This window comes from Pipistrellus kuhlii, unplaced genomic scaffold, assembly GCF_014108245.1.
Source record: "Pipistrellus kuhlii isolate mPipKuh1 unplaced genomic scaffold, mPipKuh1.p scaffold_m20_p_10, whole genome shotgun sequence".
In the NCBI taxonomy this organism is placed as follows: domain Eukaryota; kingdom Metazoa; phylum Chordata; class Mammalia; order Chiroptera; family Vespertilionidae; genus Pipistrellus; species Pipistrellus kuhlii.
In genome coordinates, this window is record NW_023425405.1 from 49,531,418 (window position 1) to 49,554,565 (window position 23,148).

The following is a 23,148-nucleotide window of genomic DNA, read 5'->3' on the forward strand; positions in this document are numbered from 1 at the left end:
TAATTCACTTAAAAAGTGTAAGCAAAAAATGAGACCAACTTTTTAAAAATAATTTATACTGATAACTGTATGGAAGATGAATTCGGAAAGTGTCTGTTGACAGAAAAACCAGTTAACGATGTAACAATTATGTTAAACTCAAGGCCGATAGGCCACATGCCTCGTTTAAGTAAACGAGGCAGTCCTGACTGGTTTGGCTCAGTGGATAGAACATCAGCCTGCGGACTGAAGGGTCCTGGGTTCAATTCCAGTCAACGGTGCATGTCTGGGCTGCAGGCTCGACCTCCAGGGGGGTGTGTGCAAGAGGTAGCCAATCAATGATTCTCCCTCATCATTGATGTTTCTCTCTCTCTTTTCCCCCTCTTTCCCTTCGTCTCTGGAATCAACAAAAATATATTAAAATAAATGAAACATGTGGCCCACCAGGTATGAGTTTGACATACTTGGCCTAAGAAATAATGAAGCTATGAATATAAGGCAGTGGCATTCAGGGTGGAAAAAGTTCGAGAGACATTTGTACTTAGGAGGAAAAAAAGATTGGATTTGTTGACCAACTAAATGAAGTAAAAGCAAAAAAGAAGGTTCTGAGATAATTTCTCCACTTAACTAAAAAATTAAAAACCAGATATTAACTTTGTTTAATCTTTATTATTTAAAGTACTAGAGTCCCGGTGCATGAATTTATGCATGGGTGAGGTTCGGCCATCGGGGAAGTGGGTGTAGGGGGAGGGGGGGGAGGTTGGCTGGCCAGCCCCATCCCCTGTTCGAACTCAGGCAAACTCCCAGTCAAGGAGACAATTTACATATTAGCCTTAATTATATAGGATTACAGAAGTCTCCTTTTTTCTGGTGTCTACCACTCTACATGCCACAAAGTATGTGCTTATTAACAAATAAGTAATAAATGAATTAGTTTTGAAATCTGAAAAAAAAAAAAGAGAGAGAAAAGGTTTAGGGAATAATTTGGTTTGAGATATATTTTAGTATGTGATGGATATGATATATTCAAGTATTACTGTTAAGTTGGCAAGTTGGGTCCAGAGCTAGATACAGGCTAGAATGAAGAATTCAAAAGATATCAGCATACATAGAGTATTTGAAGCAAGGGAAGTAGATAAGGCAGTTCCAGATAAGCCAAGTTCGCTTTCTTATTCCTAACTATATGGACTTGATTACTTCCTATACTAAGAATTCAGCTATCATAGGAGTACCCAAGGTGAGAGAGCAATCCGGTTCCATTGTGACACTGGGACTGAGGACCCTAATTTCTCACCTAGGGGAAATGACAGGCTTTTCTGCAATACCAGCTTCTGAAATGTCTATGAATAAGCAGGTAAGGCCAATCTCCTCCAAAGGACTCCAATTAGTTGTGAGCTGACAAGGAATCAAGACCATTTTTCTTTGGAAACCATTCCTGTAGGCATCAACATTTGTTTTAATAATCACACCTCCATAACGTAGATTTTTCCAAATCATTTATCATCCTAACTCGTTTTATTAAAACTCCTTTTCTAGTCATAATGCTATATCTAAAGTGTGCATTTGCCTATTTGCCATATATTGACAGTATATATTTTCCTAAATAGGCAGAGGCAAGCACATTCACACAAACTTAGAATTTCTGTGCTTTCAGCAAAACATCTGCCAAATCAAATAAAATGTACTGGTGTCAAATACATTTCCTCAAAAATGTTAATAAGAGGTATACATTTGGTATATTTATTAGAAGCAGTAGTAACTTTAAGAAAGTTATAAAGTATTGCCTACAAAAATAAGATATCAACCCTACCCGGTTTGGCTCAGTGGATAGAGCATCGGCCTGTGGACTGAAGGGTCCCAGGTTTGATTGTGATTAAGGGCATTTACCTCAGTTGCAGGCACATCCCCAGTAGGGTGTGTGCAGGAGGCAACTGATTGATGTTTCTTTCTCATCGATGTTTCTAGCTCTGTCTCTTTCCCTTCCTCTCTGTAAAAAATCAATAAGATATATTAAAAAAAAAAAAAAGATATCAGTGTACTATTTATTCAAAAGTCGAAAGCCTAATTTATGCATTTTTCTAGAGTTCCATAAAAAATATTGCTAAGCTGATAAGACTCACAAAAACAAAGTGGTAAAACTGAAGAAACATACACCACCGGAATTAGGGAAGGTAAAAGAAGAGTAAGGGTAAACATTATTCTTTTAAAAATGAAAACAAGAAAGACAACTTTTTATCCTTACTATAGGCCACTATAGCCTCCTTTTTATTATCTTTGGTAATGATTAATATTAATATCAATATCCTTTACAACAAAAGTGCAATTAGGAAAAAATTATAGATCAACTTTACTCTTTTGAAATATGAAGCATCCCAAAACATTGTTTAAAAATCTCCTGAAACAGGCACCTGCTGCATAATGATATGATAGCAAAATAGTAATGCATCCACACCAGGGACAGTAGGAGGTTTGAGAATCTAATTTACTGCCCCAGAGGAGATTGAGCATCATGGCTCTTCTCTGCTAGAAAAGGGCTGCCTCAGTAAAAAAGCACCCTTGCTGACCTAATTGTCAGCGAAGTAGGTATTAAGTAAAGCTTCCTTATCATCTGTAGAATGGAATGTCTCACAGTTTCAGTTGTGGTTAGGAAAAAACATAGTAAGATTATTAGAAAATGTTAGCATTCAAGATATTTTCTGTGATTTACATAATTTACTTTAATAGCATCAAGCATTAAAGTTGGATATTATAGACACACTGGAATGCTGGCACAAGCCTAATAAAGCATAAAGAAATTGAAAAAGAAGAAATAGCTTGACACATTTCCTAATATTCTAGTATCCAAGAAATTTACTTTTAGGAAAACTGTCCCATTTGTTCACCAATTTTAATATCTATAAAGATAATCCTCATATTCAAATCACTGTATATGAATATATTATAGCTAGATTTTTAGGATGTTACACACTTTGTGTTTATTACACTGAAATTCATATGCATTGGGTAGTATTTCATCATCAACTATGATTTCTGATGCTATATAACTAGCATTTGATAAATATTATTACTTTATTATAAAAATAGAGGCCTGGTGCATGAATTTGGGGTCCCTCACTCTGGCCATCAATTGAGGCCAATGGGAGGATGAAGGGAGGCAGCCAGCCAGGGGGACAGACCGCGAGAGGTTGGCTGTGGAAGCACACTGACCACCAGGGCTCAGCTTCTGTGTTGAGCATCTGCCCTCTGGTGGTCAGTGCGCATCATCATCATAGCAACAGGTCGACCAGTCATTAGGTCGCTAAGGCTTTTATACATATAGATATAAATCAATTATAATATTATGCATTGTAATAATTTTTAAGGCAAAGAGGTTTTATAATTATAAATGAAATCTATAAAATCAGTTATTTGGTTAAAGTGCTTTTGGTTAAAATCAAAAGTAGTTTGAAATATTGTGTGTGAAAGAGCGCTATAATGAATATAACATTTAATCATAAGGTATTTGAAAATAGTAAAACCTCAATATAATGGACTAATTCAGGCAAGGGGGTGGGTATCTGTTAAAGCCAAGTTATATAATAAAGTAGATATTCCTAATGTGTACAGTAAAACATTGACCAATCAGTTGGTTTATTGTTTTTACTTAGATACATTTGTGTAATTAAAATTATCTATGGATGAAAAGTTTTGTTTTAGAGAAACATTTTCTATATGTATTATTGTTATTTTTAATTTATACTGAATAGATCTAGTAAATGCATGCATTCACAGTCACCTTGAGTAAACAAATGCACACAGCTGGGGTGTGGCTTAGCACACCTGGGTACATCGACAGCACACATTAAAACTGATGTAGAAAGTCACACCACTTGACAACAGAACCAATTACCTCAGGTGATATGGCATGAACATTTGCTAATCATTTGCTGAACATTGTTCATGAGTGGTGACTCCTGGATTTAAATATGTAGACTAGAGTTGTAGATATGTAATATTTATTTATATTGGTGAAATTACTAGTGTTTTTCCAACATATGGCCTATTCACTGAAATTGGTTAAAGATAAAAAAATAACCTGTTAATTTAATTATAAGCAAATCTTAGTTAAAACCAAATTAATAGGGTATCAATTTTCACATATGACATACAAACTGAAAATTTTATCCATAAATCTGAAGTCCAGTAAACCAAGGTCTGCAAAATCTAGGGCTTACTGTATAGTCATGTAACTATGTAAAAGTCACTTAGTTTATAACAGGCCACACACAATATACTACTTATTTGTCCATAACTTAAGTTCTTAATAAAGATACTAATAAATACAGCTAACTAGCTATAATTAAATATAATGGATAATTAGCATAATTTAGCTATGACATAGGTATCAAACAATCATGCTCCATTCACAACACTAAGTTCAAGACATGTCAGAAGGAAACATTCAAGAAAAAGGTTATTTTACTCAGAAGAAGACATTTAACTACCTATATTATCAAATCACAGAACTACTAATGAGAAAAATCCTACTTTTATTTATTCACTTCAAAACAGTTCCTTCAGCATATATGTCCTCCCAGTAAATATACACATGCACTACTAACAACTCTAGTACAAGGTAGAACCTGGCAACCACACCACTACAAATGAAGGGCAGTGGAAGCCACAAACTATAAGCCACAAACTAAAATTGCATAAGGCTAAATTTTCTTACAAGTCTAAGAAAATTTAAAAACCATATTTCAATTCAATAAATATGACCATTATTCTAATGTAAAATGTTAAATGAACTAATATTCTTTTACTCATTGAGACTAAAGTTAATGAGTAGAATCTTATTCAAAAATGTAATAAAGAACATTGAAATTAAGAATACCAACCTCATACTATTACTAATAATGTTGTTAATTTATTATTCTCAATTCCAATTTTATTAACTTTAAAGATTCCTTAAACTACTATTTTTATAACTTTATTACAGAATAGATTTAAGTGAAATGCAATGAAAATAAACTTTTGCTTCAAGAGAATTTGCTTCAATGAACATATATAAAACATCTGATAAAACTGTTATGTGAAAAATCCTATATAATAAAAAGGTAATATGCAAATTGACCCTAATGGTGGAATGACCAGTTACTATGATGCACATTGACCAGCAAGGGGCAGACACTCAATGCAGGAGCTGTCCCCTGGTGGTCAGTGCACTCCCACAGGGGGAACTCCACTCAGCCATGAGTCAGGCTGATGGCTGCAAGTGCAGCAGTGGAGATGGTGGGAGCCTCTCCCACCTCCTCCGCAGCACTAAGGATATCCAACTGACAGCATTCACACATCCCCCGAGGGGGTCCCAGGCTGCCAGAGGGATATCTCACTGCCAGCTTAGGCCTGATCCCCCAGGGAGTGGGTCTAAGCTGGCAGGTGGGCATTCCCCAAGGGGTCTCAGACTGTGAGAGAGCTGAAGGACCCCCTGAACCCCAAGTGCATGAATTTTCATACACTAAGTTTCTAGTTATAAATAATTATGTAACTGGTAAACCAAGCTATATAATAGCATATCACTAAAAAATAAAGCCTTAAAACAGGTGATAAAAAGTAAATAAATAGAAAAAATAATCATTGCATATAAACATATTACAGCCATTAAGAAAAATTTTTCTCCACATGGAAAACACTCATGTAACATAATACCTTATCAATTTATTTATTTGAGAAAGCATGTATAGCACGTACATGTATACCATTAAATATCTCCAGATAATTTTTATTATATTCAAATAACTATTGTGTTAAATTAACAAACAGCTTTTTCTAAATATCAAAAACAGTATTAACAGGTTCTTAGTTTATCTTAAAGCTGTAATGTAACAATATTGCCATCTAGTGTTCATATCAAGTAAGTACTTCACACTTTTATTTTTCACTTAAAAAAATTATATGTGCAATAGGTTAAATACAAATTGTTATTCCTATCGACAAGAGTGGTTTTCATGGATGCATAAAAGCAGAGAACAACAGAAAAGGTCACTGGGAGTCAATGGAAATAAAAAGAAAAGGCATATTAGAGAATTACCCATCCTATGGATGTGATTTCTGTCACATTTTGTTCTTCCATACAGTACATATGTAACCTGATTATCTCAGATACTTTAGGGTCAGATGCATCATCCATTTGTAGTCCCCCACCCTTTGTATCACAAATGGAAATAAAGCAAGATCAAGTCCGAAGTGATATGATATCAAATGAACACAAATTCATTTAAGCCATGTTTTAAATATACAAAATTTATCATTTTGATTACTGCTAATGAGAAGATGAATAAAAATTGTTTTAAGTTTATGGATGAAAAGAATTTCATAGTTGTTAAGGTAGAAAAATTTAAGTTGGTTAAAAAATAAAGATGTATTTGGGTACACTGTTTCTTAATTATATTATAAGCAGTGTTGAAAACAAAGACAGGTGACACTGTTCATCTCTAATCAAAGTCTGTTGCTCAAAAAATCTTCAAGTCTGGATGCTACCAGTGATTTGCTATGTGGCCTTGGGCAGATTTCTTAGGCATTCTGAGCTTCAGTTCCTTTTTGTTAAAGATTAATTTAGTATGTCACAAGACTATAAAATGTAAAATGCCCACCAATATAAGGTACCAAAAAGCAAGGTAAAATGGATGATGGTGGCAGTAGTACTACTTACTAGATTGTAACAATGACTGCTACCACTACCACAACATAATCCACTTTCAACTAAACCAGTGTGTGGGTCACAAAGATGCCGTGGGTTTTCCTGGTCCTCTTCGTGCCCATCAAAAACTTCTAGTCTACTAAACTCTATCCACTGGAAATAAGGTGTCGGCTAATTTTATCCGTTTTATTTACCCATTTTCTCATTTCTGTACAATAAAAATGGAAAAACCCTACTCATTCTCTATAACCCAGCTCCATTTTTCACCTTTTCTATGAAGTCATCTTCCAATATTCATGCCCAATCCAGAAGAATCTCTCTCTGCTATAAATTTCTTAGCAGCACTAACAGCATTCATTTACATTATTTTTATGTACATCTGTACCACCTTCCCTCCCCCACCTCCAATAAATTATAAGCTCTTTAAAAGGGACAAACATTGACCATCCTTCTTTGTATCCTCCACGAAGATAATTGTGGGTACCTGAGAGGTACAATCACATGTGATACAAATGCCTTCCTGCTCTATTTAGGAGAACCTTACTTCCCCAGGCTTTAGTTCTCAAAGAATTACATGTGTCACATTGATTGGCAACAACATTTAAACTCTCCAAGCCTCAATTCCTTAAGATAAAAATCATAATGCCTATTTCATAGTTATTGCAGCAGCAAAAATAAACATTAAAAAGTATGTATTGTATAAAGAAAGCTATTAATAAAATGTAAAGTTTGGTTAAAAAATTACTTTATTTTCAGACAAAGCATTTTAAAAACATATATTGAAAAAAAATTCTCTGCAATACAGATTAAAAATGAATTGGGTTTTTTAAACTATTGGCATTAGGGCTGCCAATCTACCTACCTATTTAGCTAGTTATATGCATAGCCTAATAACTGACTACATTACCTTTCCTCAAGAACACAGTAAAGATATATAAAATTTTCTATTGTATAAATGCTGACATAAAAATTATCTAACTTAAATGTTGAGTTAAATGAGAACATATATATTTGGTTCTCAAAGGCTCCTTTGAGTGAAGAATTAAAAGTTTCCACCAGATTTTAGATTACAAAGTCTAACATCCATTCAGGAACCAAATTTATTTACAGTGAATAAGAATGTAAATGCTATTATTTACATATTTCTCAACCTAAAAACTTATACATAAACAACACTGCAATATCTCAGGTGACTTTGTTTTTCAATAAATACTAGTCTCATCATTTTTTTTCTCCTCTAGTCATTCATATCCGTGAGATCAGTATTGTTTTTCTGGACCATATAAGAAATGTACTTTGAGGACAAATATTGATACCTTAATCAGTAAAGAAATTTAAAAAAAAAAGAAAAAAGAAATGTGTACTATGACTATATTTTTAATAAGTTTTTTAAACTGCAATTAAAAAAATCTTAACTTTATTAAATATTTCATGGTTCCTATTTTTATGCTACTGCTGCCATCTAGTGAAAAATTTGAGAACTTAATAATACTGAAGATGAGAGCATTTTTGTAAAAAATGCATGTCAACCTAAAAGGGCATATTTGAGGAATAGGAATATTACTTGCAAATAAAATTTTTAAATTTGTTTTAATTAAATTACACTTTTATATTATACTTCATCAATAATCATGAAGCCTTTTGTTTAATCATCAAGATTATAAGCGTTTAATTTAAAAATTCCTTAACTTAAAAAAACAAGAAAATTAAACTGTTTTATCATGTGGTTATACCTATATGCAAATTCAGTGATATCATTAAAGATCTGGAATTTTCAATTACTTACCTAGACCATATTACTTATTCATGCTGATTAAATCTCTAAATGCTTGGAATTCTACCAACTATTCTACCGAAAAATTCCATGAAGATAAAGATAGATAACAGGCTTCAAAGCTTACCTGGGAAAATATATTTGCTGTTGGAGCAACTCTGCTGTCCACAATACTATATAATATTGCTAATAATCTATCTAGTGGAAATGGTTTTGGTCCGAGGAGATGATTGCTTGTCTATAAGAAAAAAGAAAATATATTTTCTTCTTAAAGCAGAGGACTCACTCTTTGTACTACAAATTCCCAGTATCACAATATTTATATCCTATAGTTCCCCAAAGATGCTAACAAATCCAGCTTGCAGTCTCTATGCAAAAACTTTATCTAATATAATCATGATTTATCCTTACATTTTCTTCAAGATTTTCTGTCTTAGCATCAACAAATATTAAAGGATTCACGAGTCATCCAGCCTCGTCCTAAATATCACCCCTATTTTGCTGTTGTAACCAGATGATAAGTGACAACCAAGTCATTTGTCAAGATAGTATATAACCAAACAACATGAAAGACAAAAGAGGCTATTACTATAAAAGTCAAATCTCTAAGAATAACATCGGAAGAACTAGAGTTCATCTAGAACTAGAGACATCTTCATGATGGCAGATGCCCTCTCAACACCATTCTTTTCCTAGATTTGCACAAACCCACTCATTCCACAAAGATGGTCTAAAGTGCCAGCTCTTTCACAGTCCTCTCATCAGCAGGACTCATATAAATCTCCCTCCTCATATTTCTTGGTGATTTAGTCTAAAAGGTAAAATTCTTAGCTTTTTGTTCATTCTTTCATTTTCTTCATTCATTAAATTTGTTCATTTTTAAAATAAGCATCTATCAAATATCACCAAGTGCTGAGATACAGAGGAAAATGGGTGGGCTCCCTTCCCTTAGGGAACTGGTGAGTGAGGATATTCCTCCAGAATCCCAGACAAACCACAGTGAAACTTTAAAAACACAAAAGGAAAAGGAGAAAAGAATTTAAAGCAGCTAGAGAAAATATAAATTTAGAACACAGACTTTTTTTATCCCTAATAATAACTCCCTTGAATGTGTCCTTCAATCACTGTATTCAGCATAAGAGAATATTAGTACAATATTATAATGATACCAAAGCAATACAAGTAACTTCTTATATCCACATGACTAATAAAGGCATGAATTTATCCACTCCCCATAGTGTCCTAAATTCATGAGTTTTTCCCATTAGAGAAATTAAAATGAAAATACCTTTTCATGTTTCTTTAGAAAATTGGTTTTCTTGATTTTCCCATGATGCTACAATTAAAGAAAATGATTATTAAGATTAAAATAAAGATAGTATTTCATAAAAACAGAAAACATAATTTGTTTAAAACATGGCACAGATAACAATAATTTAGGTATCTTAGGCTTTTTTTTTTTATTCTACTTGCCCACCTAATTATTCTACTAGCCTTGATTTGACTTAGATTTCGCATGTATAGGTTACTTTGGTATGTCAAGAAAAAGCTTTTAAAATAAAATAGTGATACTTCCTAAAAGAACTTAATGTGGTTCTTGTCCTCATGAAACAAAAGGTGGGAGAGGTAGTAAAAAATAAATAAATACATGTTTATTACAAGTACTTTTAATAATAAATAAAATTGCATATTTTTTCAAAAAGAAAATAATTCTAAAATCAGATTTATTCACCTAACGTATATGCAGAAGAGGTTCCTGACTATTCTAGATAATGATATATGAATGCATGACACTACAGCAGGAGCTTCAGAATAAAAAAGTTAGTATCCTTAAAATTATTCCCATCTCTCATACTTTAAACAAAACCTTATGCACTTTTAAAGTCTAGCATTATCACCTAAGATATACCTGAGCTCTTCCTTGAAACTATTCTTCCCATTCAGGTTTTGATCTTAATTTAAAGCCTTAGAGGATGAATCCTAAATACTTATTTAGCAATCTCTTATTCTAAACTCTCATCCTTAGAAATTTAATGATTGAGAAATTTCAAACTATTCATGGGATCTTCAAAAATAAAGTAAAAAGAAGTAATTGTTACCTTAAGGAAAAACCTCTTGTCGGTTCTTGATGGATTATATGAAGCAAGGTATGCAGCAATTAAAATAAACTTAGAGTAATAAGGAAGTTCCACATGAGTATATGCTGAGAGACCTACACAACAAAATAACTTTTATGAAGGTGTTTAATAGGCTAACATTAGATTTTAAGTACCTCTTATATTTTCTCACTTATCTTTTTACTTTCATATCACATTATTTAGTCAAAATAACCTACGCCTTGAGCTTAAAGTGCCATGATAATAATGGTGGTGGTAGTAAACATTATCATCAATATGCTTTCCTCATTCTATTATTTTTGTTTGGTTTCTTCTATTCTGGTCTAATGCTACCCAACCTGGCCTTCAAAGCCACACTTTCCATTAAACCTTCCCTTGATGCTCCTCTATCACACCAAAATAGAAAAATCTCTCTACTCTGAATTCCTAGTTTGTTCGTGTGTGTGTATTTTTCACTTATGGTCCACATAACTTTATACCTGTAATTATTACTTATAATTACACTATGGGCCAAGTGCATAAAATTCGTGCACTGGGGGTAGAAGGTTCCCCTCAGCCCACCCTGTGCCCTCTTTGTCTGGGACCCCTCAGGGGATGTCCGCCAGCCGAGTTGTGGCTGAATGGCCTTCTGCTGCTGCAGAGCCTGCTGCTTGAGCTTCAGCAACTGCTGCATGTGCATGGGCTGGGCCACCACGGTCTGTCCTGTGAACACCATCAAGTGGATGAGTCAAGTGCAGAGGCAGGCCCAACCTGAGTTCCCTGCACTTCTCTGAGTCACTGAGTTGTTCAGACGGACTGCCTTCTACAGAGAAAAGCAGCAGGATAGGGCCTAAGCTGGCAGGCAGACATCCCTCTTGCAGTCTGGGATCCCCTGAGGGATGTAGCAGTGTGCCAGGTGGCAGGCAGTCAGGGAGGAGCCTGAACTGGGGCCGGGCGCTGCACCACTTGTGCTCATCCCAGCCAGCTGTGCCTGCTGCCACCACTCAGTAGTGCTGCCACGGAGTCGGGAGAGGCTCCTGCTGTGGCAGCTAGCTCACCAGCCATGAGCCCGGCTTCTGGCTGAGTGGCATTCCCCCTGTGGGAATGCACTGACACCAGGGACAGCTCTTGCAATGAGCGTCTTACCCTGGTGTGTCAGTGCACATCATAGCAACCGGTCGTTCCACCATAATGGTCTCTTAGGTTTTTATTATATAGGCTAGAGCAGCGTTTTTCAACCGCTGTTCTGCGGCACGAGATGTTGCCTGGTGTGCCGTAGGTGCAGACAAGACAAGAATTTTATAATTTTTCACTATTTTGTTTACTTAATATTTCATAATAAAGTAATTATAAAATACTTTCTTTGTGTTTATTTGATTCCTATTCAAGAGAATTACTTTATATATAGTCAATATAGGCACAGAGTTAAATTTTTTAACATTTTCTAATGGTGGTGTGCCTCGTGATTTTTTTCATGAAACAAGTGTGCCTTTGCCCAAAAAAGGTTGAAAAACACTGGGCTAGAGGACCAATGCACAAAATTCATTCATGGGTAGGGGCCCTAGATCTGGACAGTGATCAGGGCCTATCTGCAGGGTGACCTATCTGCAGGTCCCCCTCCCCACTGGTACCTGCCTTGGCTGGCCTGGGGCCTACGGGCTGGGGGGAGCTCCTGAGTTAAGCACCTGCCCTCTGATAGTTAGTACCCATCATAGCAACTGGTCATTCCACCAGTGGTTCTGCCATTTGGTCAATTTGCATATTTGGGCTTTTATTATATAGGAATTAAAGTTATTATACTAAAATTATATTTCTTTAACAAGCTATATTGTTCACTGAAGGAGCCATGTCTAATTTTTTTTCTTTCTTTTTGAATCTGAGTGCCTTTCACAAATGAAATAATTGAATGAATGGATAAATAAAACAAATGGGTCACTCAAGCAGCATTGATTTTTACAAGGAAATAAGAAAGCTGATAGTTTATGAAAATATAGTATATGTCAGACACACCTACGCATCTCTTAATTTGCTGTAACTTAAAGCTAGATATTCTTCCCATTTTAGATGAGGACTCTAAATTGAGCACAAGATCACACAGTCAACCAATTATTGCATATTTTCTAATTCTCACATCTATTTCTTTCCATTACAACACACAATTAAAAATCACGTGTATAGCATCAGGAGCACTGAGAAACCAAAACTGACAAAACAGAATCTCAGCTCAACTTCATTTCACACCAGTTGCCCCAACCAATAAACACTGATCTATTTTTAAATAATATTTTAGATATCTGCTTATTTTTTAAGTAAAAGCTGTTCTATTGGGATAAATCCAAAGTAATAATTTATTTAAAGAAAACAAAAGCACAAAGCTTTTAAAACATAGTCAACTGAAATGTATCCTACAACTGAGTTAACAGAAAATTGAATTTTATTCTATAAAACTCATGAAATACATACTGAGATGAAATTATGTAATGTAATTGTTTTAACAAAAGATTTAATAAAATAAAAACTTCTTGATTTTCACATGATACAATCAAACGATCAGAAAACTGGTATACAAACTCTACTTCCTCTATTTAAAACAGAGTTTCACTTAAAAGAAAATGAATTAAAATATCACTATAGCTTAAGAAATAACTTTAACTGTGGTATTAACTTTAGCATCTTGATTATTAGTAATAAAATAGGGTTTCTGGTAACTGTCTCAATACTTCCTTGATACCTTCCAGTTGTCCTGGATCTTGGTCATCTTGCTGTAGCTTTTCCCATTGTGAACTAAATGAAAATATAAAATAAGGGGTAGAAAAAATACTACATCAAAATACCATACTTAAAACAGAGTCCTAGAAAAACTAAAACTTACTTATTGACAAAGTAGATTCAATTTCCCTATAAACAAGACAATATATATATATGCAATATACATGTTTATACTCTACAGAATCATGAAGTGTTTATTAGAACAATGTATCTTATTTATCAACTAGAGGCCCAGTGCACCAAATTTAATCATGCGTAGGGTGCCTAGGCCTGGCTGGCGATCAGGGCCATTAGAGCCTTCCGGTTGCCAGCTGGGGCCTCCCTTCCCTGGATGCCAGCTGCAGGCAAGTGCCTCCCTTCATTCCACACCTCCCCCTGGTGGTCAGCACACGTCATAGAGAGTGATCAAACTCCCAGTCTCCCTGTCAAACCCCTAAGGGGACAATTTGCATATTAGGCTTTTATATATAGATAGATAGATAGATAGATAGATACCCAAATGTTAATTTTTTAAAATCTCTTTTCCTCTGATCACCATTGTAAAGCTACCAAAAAGTACCAACAAATAAATAATATCATCTGTCATTCAATAAAACTCCCAATGTTCCAGTTACCATATGAAATAAAATTGTTATACACAATTTCTAAACTCAGTATCAATCTCTTAACACATTGAGGACCAGTAGTTTTATTGATAGCTTTAGCCAGGGGCCAGAAAAGTTTCTATTGAACGAGTACAACAGAATGTTAAATGCACGCTTTAAAATTAAATACCCATTGCATTTTGAAGTTATTTATTACATGTTCTTACAAACTAATATCTTTTTAAAGAATTCTCATGCCTTAACCGGTTTGGCTGAGTGGCTAGTGCATCGGCTTGAGGACTGAAGAGTCCCAGGTTTGATTCTGGTCAAAAGCATGTATCTTGGTTGCAGGCACATGTCCAGTGGGGGTGTGCAGGAGGCAGCTGATTGATGTTTCTCTCTCATCGATGTTTCTAACTCTATCCTTCTCCATTCCTCTCTGTAAAAAGTCAATAAAATATATTAAAAATAAATAAATAAATAAAATGAAATACATTTTTTGAAAAAATAATTCTCGTGATTGTCCACAAGTCTTAGAACAGAAAACATGCAAATTCTCATGATCTGTCCGTAATGTGTTACAATAAGGATCCCTATATCAGAAAACTGAGGCCCACAAGTTAAGTTGCCCCAAGATAACCAATCAGTCAGTACTGGAGCTAAGAACTGAATCCTTGAAGATGTCAAAAGAGTTCATGGTATTTCAATGATCTTACTTGTAATGAAAACTATTCAACAGCCCCAAATATTAAGATTATGCAATAATTAAGCTATGTCAAATCAAATTCATAAGGAACACAACACAGAGTAAAGACTGTCCTATTAGACCAAAGCTTTAGCTGTATGATCTTGAATAATTCAATAACTTTCTCATAAAAAAATAAGGCCAGCCCTGGCCAGTGTGGCTCAGTTGGTTGGAGCGTTGTGCCATACAAAGAAAGGTACCAGTTCTATCCCAAGTTGGGAAGGGTGTGGGAGGCAATCTAACCATCTCTTTCTCTAGCACTCCCTCCTCCTCCTCGTAAAAAAGGCATGTCCTCAGGTGACCAAAAAAAAAGGTAATTAAATGCTATGATCTGTGTAAAGACCCTCTCCAGCTCTAAATCTCTTACAAAGCTCTTAAAATGCTAATTTGAAAGTAAATGCCAGATCAGAACAATTAAATATATTAAGTCAACATATATATTTTTTCAAATCTATAAGCATAGATGAAAATTCTGGGAATACAGCAAGTGGTATATTTTGATAAGCTACTATAGTAACCTATGTGAAGAGCAAACCTAGTCTAACAAGCTGACTTTCAAAATAGAGCATTTCTTCTACCTTACTTTAGAAGGCATTTTCACATTCCTTTGAGATAGTTTAAAGCCATAAGGTCTTCTTATATAGTAATTACCCATTTAATGTTATTTAACTCTCAAAGGACAACCAGTGAAAAACTGACCATCTTTAATGGGAAAAGAAGAGACTATAATATTTACTAAATTTTTACTATGAACCCAGCTCTTAACATGTCTCCTTTATTACTCACAAACTGTATTTCTTTTCTTTTTTTACAAATGGCAAAACTGAGTCAAAGAGGTTAACTAATTTGCAAAGGCTGCAAGCCTCTAAGCCACATGTGTCAAACACAAGGCCAGCGGGCCAAATCCGTCCCGCCAGGCCTTGCAATGTGGCCCGCACCGCGCTGTCATCACTGCACTCCACTGCGTTTCCATCACAATGACAGTTTATGACTGTTCAGTAAACCATTCGGCCCGCGATTTAAGCTAGATTTTAGATTTTGGCCCCTTCTCTGATTGAGTTCGACACCCCTACTCTAAGCGGTAGAATCAACGAATATTTTTATATATATATATATACACAAAGGATAAAAAATTCTATGTGGTTAGAAAAAGAGTGAAAGGGATAAAGATGGGTGTGAGAAAGGGAATCAAACCATGACCTCTTGGTTCATAGGTCGGCACTCAATCACTGAACCATGTAGGCTGGGCAAGACTGGCATTTTTAAGTCAATTGCTCAGACATGGTTTAGTTGGAAATCAAAACCATGTTCTTCCCACTGTACTATGTGCCACCATATCACCTGAGCAGTTTCATTACCATGACATTCTAATAAAAGACAAATGTAGATTTATGATTTGATTCACATATTTCTTTAATAATCAAATTTTCATGCTCCCATTCAAATATTCCACATAAATATATTTTTAAAAGGCTAAAACTGATTGCCCTGTACCTACCCAGATATTTTACATTTTGCAATTGTTCCAAGGTGTGTAGCATACTGGTTAAAAATTGTCTTCCTAGCCCAAACAACAAGAATTTAATTCAAACCTCCAGTTTTTTCCAATGTGAAGAAGGTAAAGGAAAACTGTACAATAACTAACCAAAAAAAAAAAAAAAAAAAGATGTAAACATATTAAACAAAAAATTACCTTGATATTTCCCTGAGATAAACAGTCTGCATGGCTTTCTTCAAATGAGGTTCGATATTTCTCCAGAGTTTGCGAGTATCACGTTCACTTGCTACCAAAATGAAGAAAATTTCAATAATTCAGAGCTTATAAAAAATTTTTTAAAGATGATAGATAAAATTATATAGTTACCTTCTCCTTTAACCACAGGTTCACAATATTTAGGAAAATTAAGTACTGCCTATAAACAAAGAAAAATAGTAGTTATCGACCACAATTAGGAATTATTTTTCACGTAAAACTCTTAAACTATTCCAGCAAATTTTATTGTGATCTAATTTCTCAGGAAAATGTTATTCAAGCTTATTACTACAATAAAACAGCAAACATCAATAACAGTAGTAAAACAATATGAAAAATATTCCTTAAGTGGCAAAATCCTGCCTACTAGCCCCTAGATATAAAGTAACACAACAAAACATAATTTGTAATTTTAGGTCATAATAATGTTACAAAGGAACATAAAACACAAATAAAATACCCCTAGCCCAAAGGATTAACCTGTTATTTTCCAACGTCTGATCATTCTCACAAATTAAACATCTAGTGAAGTAAAACTCAAACTATTTTGACTGCCAGCACTGCCTGAAATTGTTACAAATCCAAGTTCTTAGCATCCTCTCAGGCACACTTGGTCAGAATCCTGAGGATGAGACCCAGGAATCAATGTTTTAACAATCTGACTAGGAATTCTATGTATCCTAAAGTCTGAGAAGCAGTAATTAATTATAATCACTTAGTAGTTTTCCATGAATCAACATTGAATTCTACTAAATGGTAGTTTAAGCAAATTGAGTAAATGTAATTGTCCAAACACAGTCTCTGTATTTAAATATATCTATAAAAGTGAGACCTTACTAACAAGTGGAAGTTTAAAAAACAAAATATTTGTCAAATACAAAATACTTTTCACAACTTTGACTATTAGCATTCAAATATGCTCTCCAATATTATGCCCACTTCTCTTAAGTTAATCCTCAAATATAGGCAAATTCCTAGTTAATTGTATTAGGGTTATGCACAAATCTAAATTCAAGCCCACTGGTATATTAAACTACCCACAGAGTAAAAATATGTATAAAAAAACTATTAACAAAATCACAAAAATAATTCCAAAGCCCAAGCAGAAATAGTTTTAGATGATTTTTTATATTATAAATTTTCACAACCATTGTACATTCTCCCATATAGCTGCCCATTATTCATAACCACTTAAGTATATAATTTACTCTTAACTAATCTCATCAATGTAAAGGGAGGGGAGGAGAGGCACAACTTTATTAAAAAATGACCAATTGCTCAGGGAACATTAGTATTCCTAATAATAACAGAGGGAGAGTAATTATCAACAGCTAATTATGGCCATCTGTTACCTCATTCCTGACAACTAAACTTTCATTATGCTCATTTGTCAGCTAAAGGAAGAGAAGCAAAATATAATTTGCCTACAGGCACACAGAGATTCTACTGCCTGAATTTATGATTGTAGATCTGAGATGTTCTGGAAATTTACCTCCAAACCAAAAAAACAAAAAACAAACAAACATATGCTGTATGTTTTCATTTAAAGAAAGTTAAAAAACAAACCTAATCTTTGAAATTAGAAGTAAAAATAGTTATTACTTCAGGAGGAAAGATTGCTTCAAGTAGGCTCCTGAGATGCCGGTAATTTTCTACTGTTTGACCTGGATTATGTTTACAGAAGTGGTTTTGCTTTGTGATAATTCATTGGGATACATATTTATGATTTCTGTGCTTTTCTTCAGGTATAGTATAAGAAAGCTAAGGAAAGCTAAGAAAAAAATAAAAGAAATATAAAACTAACTAGATTATTTGTCCTAATTAAACACTCCACCACTCCCTTAAGTACCCATAACCAAAGAACAGCTCTTATCTGTGAAAAAGTCATCCTCATCCATAAAGCAATCAGTATCTACCTATCTATATAAAAGCCTAATATGCAAAGTGTCCCCTCGGGAGTTTAACTGATCAGGGATTCAATCACTCACTATGATGTGTGCTGACCACTAGGGGGCGATACACAATGAAGGAAGGCCCCGGCTGGCAGCTAGCAGCCACTAGGAACCTACCCATGCATGGATCTCATACACTGGGCCTCTAATAAGACTATAAAAGATTGGTGAAGGACACCCATTCACCCAGCTAGATTAACTCTGACAGTCAATAGGATGACAGCTCTTCTGCCTCAGACTTTATATGACTTCAATCTCTGATACAAACCTAAAGCAGGTATTAGCAGTCTCCATACTTGGGCTCTGGTTTATGTTTTTGCCAATCTCAATCTATTTTTAAGCCCACAGACTTTTGTTCAGCAAAAGAAAGCAAACTAAAATCAATGGATCCCCAATAGGTTATCAGGCATTTTATATGTATTCCTTTCTTTTTATTTCACAAAATTCCTTTGAAGTGGGTATTATATTGTATATACTTAACAAGAAAAAACTCATGTTCAAAAAGGTTAGGTAATTTGGTCAAGATCACAGAGCTGGCAAAGGAAGAAGTTTATTCATCTGTAAAATGAGGATTCATGACAGTACCTTCCTTCATAGGGTTGTTGTAAAAATTAATTGAGCTAATGGTAAAAAAGTTCATAACATTGTCTGGCACATAGGAAGTACTTAACCAAGGCTGGATCTTATTTAAGAAGTAACATAGTATAATGCTTGTGATCATATGCTATCGAGCCAGACACCATGGCTCTTTATTCACAAAATGTTACAATCTTTTTCATTTTAGTTCTCAGGGACCATTTTTTCTATTTTACAATCACATGGCAAATAAGCAAAAATAACCACTATGTACCAAAACATATTATTATATACCGTCTTTATAAATCCACTTATAGCTGAAGAACAGATTTGCAACCATTTCAGAACAACCTCTTCCTCATCAAAAAATAATTTAAAAATAGATGAAAAAATTTGGAATCTAAGAATGTTATGATACCATTTGAAGCAGTCAGAGATTACCTTGAATTGGACAGGTGTGAGAGAGCTAAAAAATAAAATCAAAACTCCAGGAAATGCTGGGTCCTGGCTATAAAAAGCAGTTATGCTACTTTATTATTATAAAATGATTCACCAATTATCAATGATGCTCTCAGAAATTATTTGTATTTAAAAAAAATATTTATTTGCCTGGCTGGTGTGGCTCAGTGGTTGAGTGTCGATCTATGAATCAGGAAGTCACGGTTCAATTCCCAATCAGGGCACATGCCTGGGTTTCGGGGTCGATCCTCAGTAGGGACTTGAAGGAGGCAGCCAATCAATGATTTTCTCTCATCACTGATGTTCCTATCTGTCTCCCCCTCTCTCTTCCTCTCTGAAATCAATTTAAAAATTTTTTTAAGTGTTTGTTAAGGTTTTATACCTTTCTTTGACTCTTCATTTTTATTTTAACAGAATTTTAAATTTTCCACAATTAAAAAAAAAAGAAAGAAGGGGTAAAAACACTCCCAAGGCCAAGTGAAAAGACCTAAGTAAAGACAAATGAAAGTTTTCTAATCGGTTCAAAATTTGTAGTAATCCACAGATTTCTTCCATTTTATGGTGTATTAGTCTCAAAGGGCAAATCAAAATTTCCATAATAAATTGTCAGCTTCCAACCTATTCCACATTATTTCTACATGGTAAAATATTAAAAGGCATACTTTTTTTAAAGCAGAATGCTAACTCACCAGATGTCTGAGCTCTTTCAAATCCCGGCAAACAGTGTAGAAAACTCCCAGAAGAATATTAATGTAAGCAGCATAGAAATCAGCTGAATACTCTGGAGGATGATCGTGGGACAGGATCTTTTGAAGGTTCCCTATTCCCAGGACACAAATGAACGTAGAATGATTAATATAAGCACCCTATTTATATCTTCCAGCATTTTATAACAAAGTTTAAAATAGCAATAATTAAAGAATAAAACTATCAAAAGACTTAAGTAATACAAAAGTTGAAACTGAGGTAAAAACAATTATAAATCTAATGTTCTAAAAAAAATTAAATGTTGCTTAACACAAATATTAAACAGTGACATCTAAAGAAAATTTTAAGATCCTTATTACTGGCAAAATCATTATCAGAGACAAAAAATAATATAGATTCTACTTTCTTTTTCTGCCTATTAAGTATATCTTCCTGCCCTGTTTCCATGCTTACTTATTCTAACTCCAACTTGACTTATCAATTAATGCTTCCTCTCTGAAAGCCTTTTTGTGTGATTATGGTATTTTTGCTTAAAAAAATTCAATGTACTGGTAAAAGGCACTTGAATTTAATAATCAGATTAAATTTAGCTCTGGTTTTTATATATTTCTTAAAAATCTATTATCTCACACTTTAAAATTGTCAAAATCACTTTAGTTATTTAATTATGACTTTAAATTCTCTCCATTTATGCTACTTTATATCTTTTCATGTTTTAAAATTTTAATTAAATTCTATAATTCATTATACCATACTTTAATCCAACTTCACTATGATGTAGAAAACCAGGATTTTTTTATAATCTTAAATTTCTAAATAATTTTTCAATACTGAAGGCTAAATGGGTCATGAAAAAAATTTAACTTCAGTGATGACATAGCTACAAAAAAAACTTTTTAATTAAATACTTTTGATTTATTCTTTTCTTCCTATCCATTTCTCATTTTGTGATTTTCATGAAAGAGAACCTATTGAGCCGAAACCAGTTTGGCTCAGTGGATAGAGCGTCGGCCTGCAGACTGAAGGGTCCCAGGTTCGATTCCGGTCAGGGGCATGTACCTTGGTTGGGGGCACTTCCCCAGAGGCAGCTGATCAATGATCTTTCTCATTGATGTTTCTAACTCTCTATCCCTCCCTCTTCCTCTCTGTAAAAAAATCAATAAAAAATATATTTATAAAAAAAAAAAAAAGAGAGAGAGAGAGAGAGAGGAGAGAGAGAACCTATTGAAAATAAGGGCTCCTTGAACCTATTTTGGGGTTATTTTAAAAAATATATTTTTATTAACTTCAGAGAGGAAGATGAGGGAGAAATAGAAACATCAATGATTACAGAGAATCATTGATTGGCTGCCTCCTGCATGCCCCACACTGGGGATTAAACCCACAACTGAACGAGACCTCCTGGTTCACAGGTCAAAGCTCAACTGCAGAGCTACTAGCCTATTTTGGGTTTCTTTTTTTTAAAAAATCTCAGTTAATTAGTTAACACAGGAGATAGTTTTTTGTTGCTGTTCTTGTGAAAATAAGCAAAAATGTGTTGATTTTAACAATGAATATTTACAGTTGATTAGTTCAGAAGGATAGTGTTGATAAGGCCAAGGTCAAGGAATGCTATTTTTTCAGACCCTGCTAACCACCTTATGCTTCACAGTTACAGTCTTTGAATCAGAAATATTGTTTCTGTATAGTAACATCTCAGTATTAATCTGTAAAACTATTCAAGAATACAAAAAGCTTTTGTTTTCTTCCAAAGATAAAACCATCAGGATCTATGAAGTTTAAGATTAAAGATAAACCAAAAAGAAATAAATACAAAAGCTAGTAATTGGAACTCTAAGAGTTACAGTAATAAAAATGAGATTTACAGCCGAAACCAGTTTGGCTCAGTGGTAGAGCATCGGTCTGTGGACTGGGAGGTCCCACGTTCGATTCTGGTCAGGGGCATGTACTTTGGTTGCGGGCACATCCCCAGTAGGGGGTGTGCAAGAGGCAGTTGGTCGATGTTTCTCTCTCATCGGTGTTTCTAGCTCTCTATCTTTCTCCCTTCCTCTCTGTGAAAAATCAATAAAATATAAAAATTAAAAAAAAAAGAAAGCTGAGTCTCTACTCATTCTTATAAAAAAAAATGAGATTTACAAAATCAAAAATATATCTCACATAGTATTATACTTAAGCCAGCTTCATGGTAAATAAAGATTTCAATACAATTTTATTGTGCTTTGCTCAGGTGAGAATTAACAACAAAACAGATGTATCTATTGCATTTGTAGCACCCATAGAAGAATCAGAGTAGGTTGGCAAAGCACATTAAAATTGTATTGAAATCTTTATTTACCAGATTCTTGTATGGATGCTACAAATGCAATAGATACATCTGTTTTGTTGTTGTTAATTCTCACCCAAGGATGTTTTTCCATTGATATTTAGAAAGTGGAAGAGACGGGAAGAGGCAGAGAGAGAGAGGAACATCAATATGTGAGAGAGATACAATGATTGGTTGCCTCCTGCACATGCCCTGACCAGGCCAGGGATTGTGCCTGCAACCAAGGTACATGCCCTTGAATCAAACCTGAGGCCCTTCAATCCATGAACCAAACTCTATCCATTGAGCCAAACCTGTGAGAGCAATATATACATCTTAATGTACTAGCTAAAAAATGTGGAAACAAACCATTAGCACAAATATGTGAGAAGTGCTTATTCAAAAAATATTAGTAATTACACAAGAATAACTCCGCAGAGTTCCAAAGTAAACCCACTATAAATGCAGAAAGACAAGTAACATTTTGATATTGGATGTAAACTTTAACAGATTAAGACATCTGAGTATTCCCATTTAAACATGCTAGCTTAATTTTCCACAGACTATTTTACTGAGTATCACTGGTCAAAATAATGTTTTAAAATTTACCTATGCTATAATCAGGGAAGTACAAGACAAATGGTTCAAAGCATCCAGTATTTGGACGGAATTTTTCCCAAATAATTTCACTGAGAAAGATAACAGTCACATTTCTATCAGTCTGTAAAAGAAAAAAGTAATAAAATTAACTTTGCATTTAAAAATCTTAGAG

At 34.3% G+C, this 23,148-nt stretch overlaps 1 protein-coding gene across 3 annotated transcripts in view; it reads right to left on the reverse strand.

Moving 5' to 3' along the window:
- Positions 1-23,148, reverse strand: part of ORC5 (origin recognition complex subunit 5) — a 46,557-nt gene that overhangs the window by 11,863 nt on the left and 11,546 nt on the right. For 2 of the 3 annotated variants that reach the window (XM_036429659.2, XM_036429661.2), the window contains exons 5-12: positions 22,986-23,097; positions 20,056-20,186; positions 16,491-16,539; positions 16,320-16,410; positions 13,260-13,312; positions 10,532-10,644; positions 9,721-9,768; positions 8,560-8,670 (exon numbers count right to left, since the gene is read on the reverse strand). In XM_036429659.2, the coding sequence (XP_036285552.1) occupies positions 8,560-8,670; positions 9,721-9,768; positions 10,532-10,644; positions 13,260-13,312; positions 16,320-16,410; positions 16,491-16,539; positions 20,056-20,186; positions 22,986-23,097 (708 nt within the window). Of the gene's footprint in view, positions 1-1,648; positions 1,764-8,559; positions 8,671-9,720; positions 9,769-10,531; positions 10,645-13,259; positions 13,313-16,319; positions 16,411-16,490; positions 16,540-20,055; positions 20,187-22,985; positions 23,098-23,148 lie in introns of those variants that run through there. The other variant, XM_045578531.1, reaches the window with a different exon arrangement.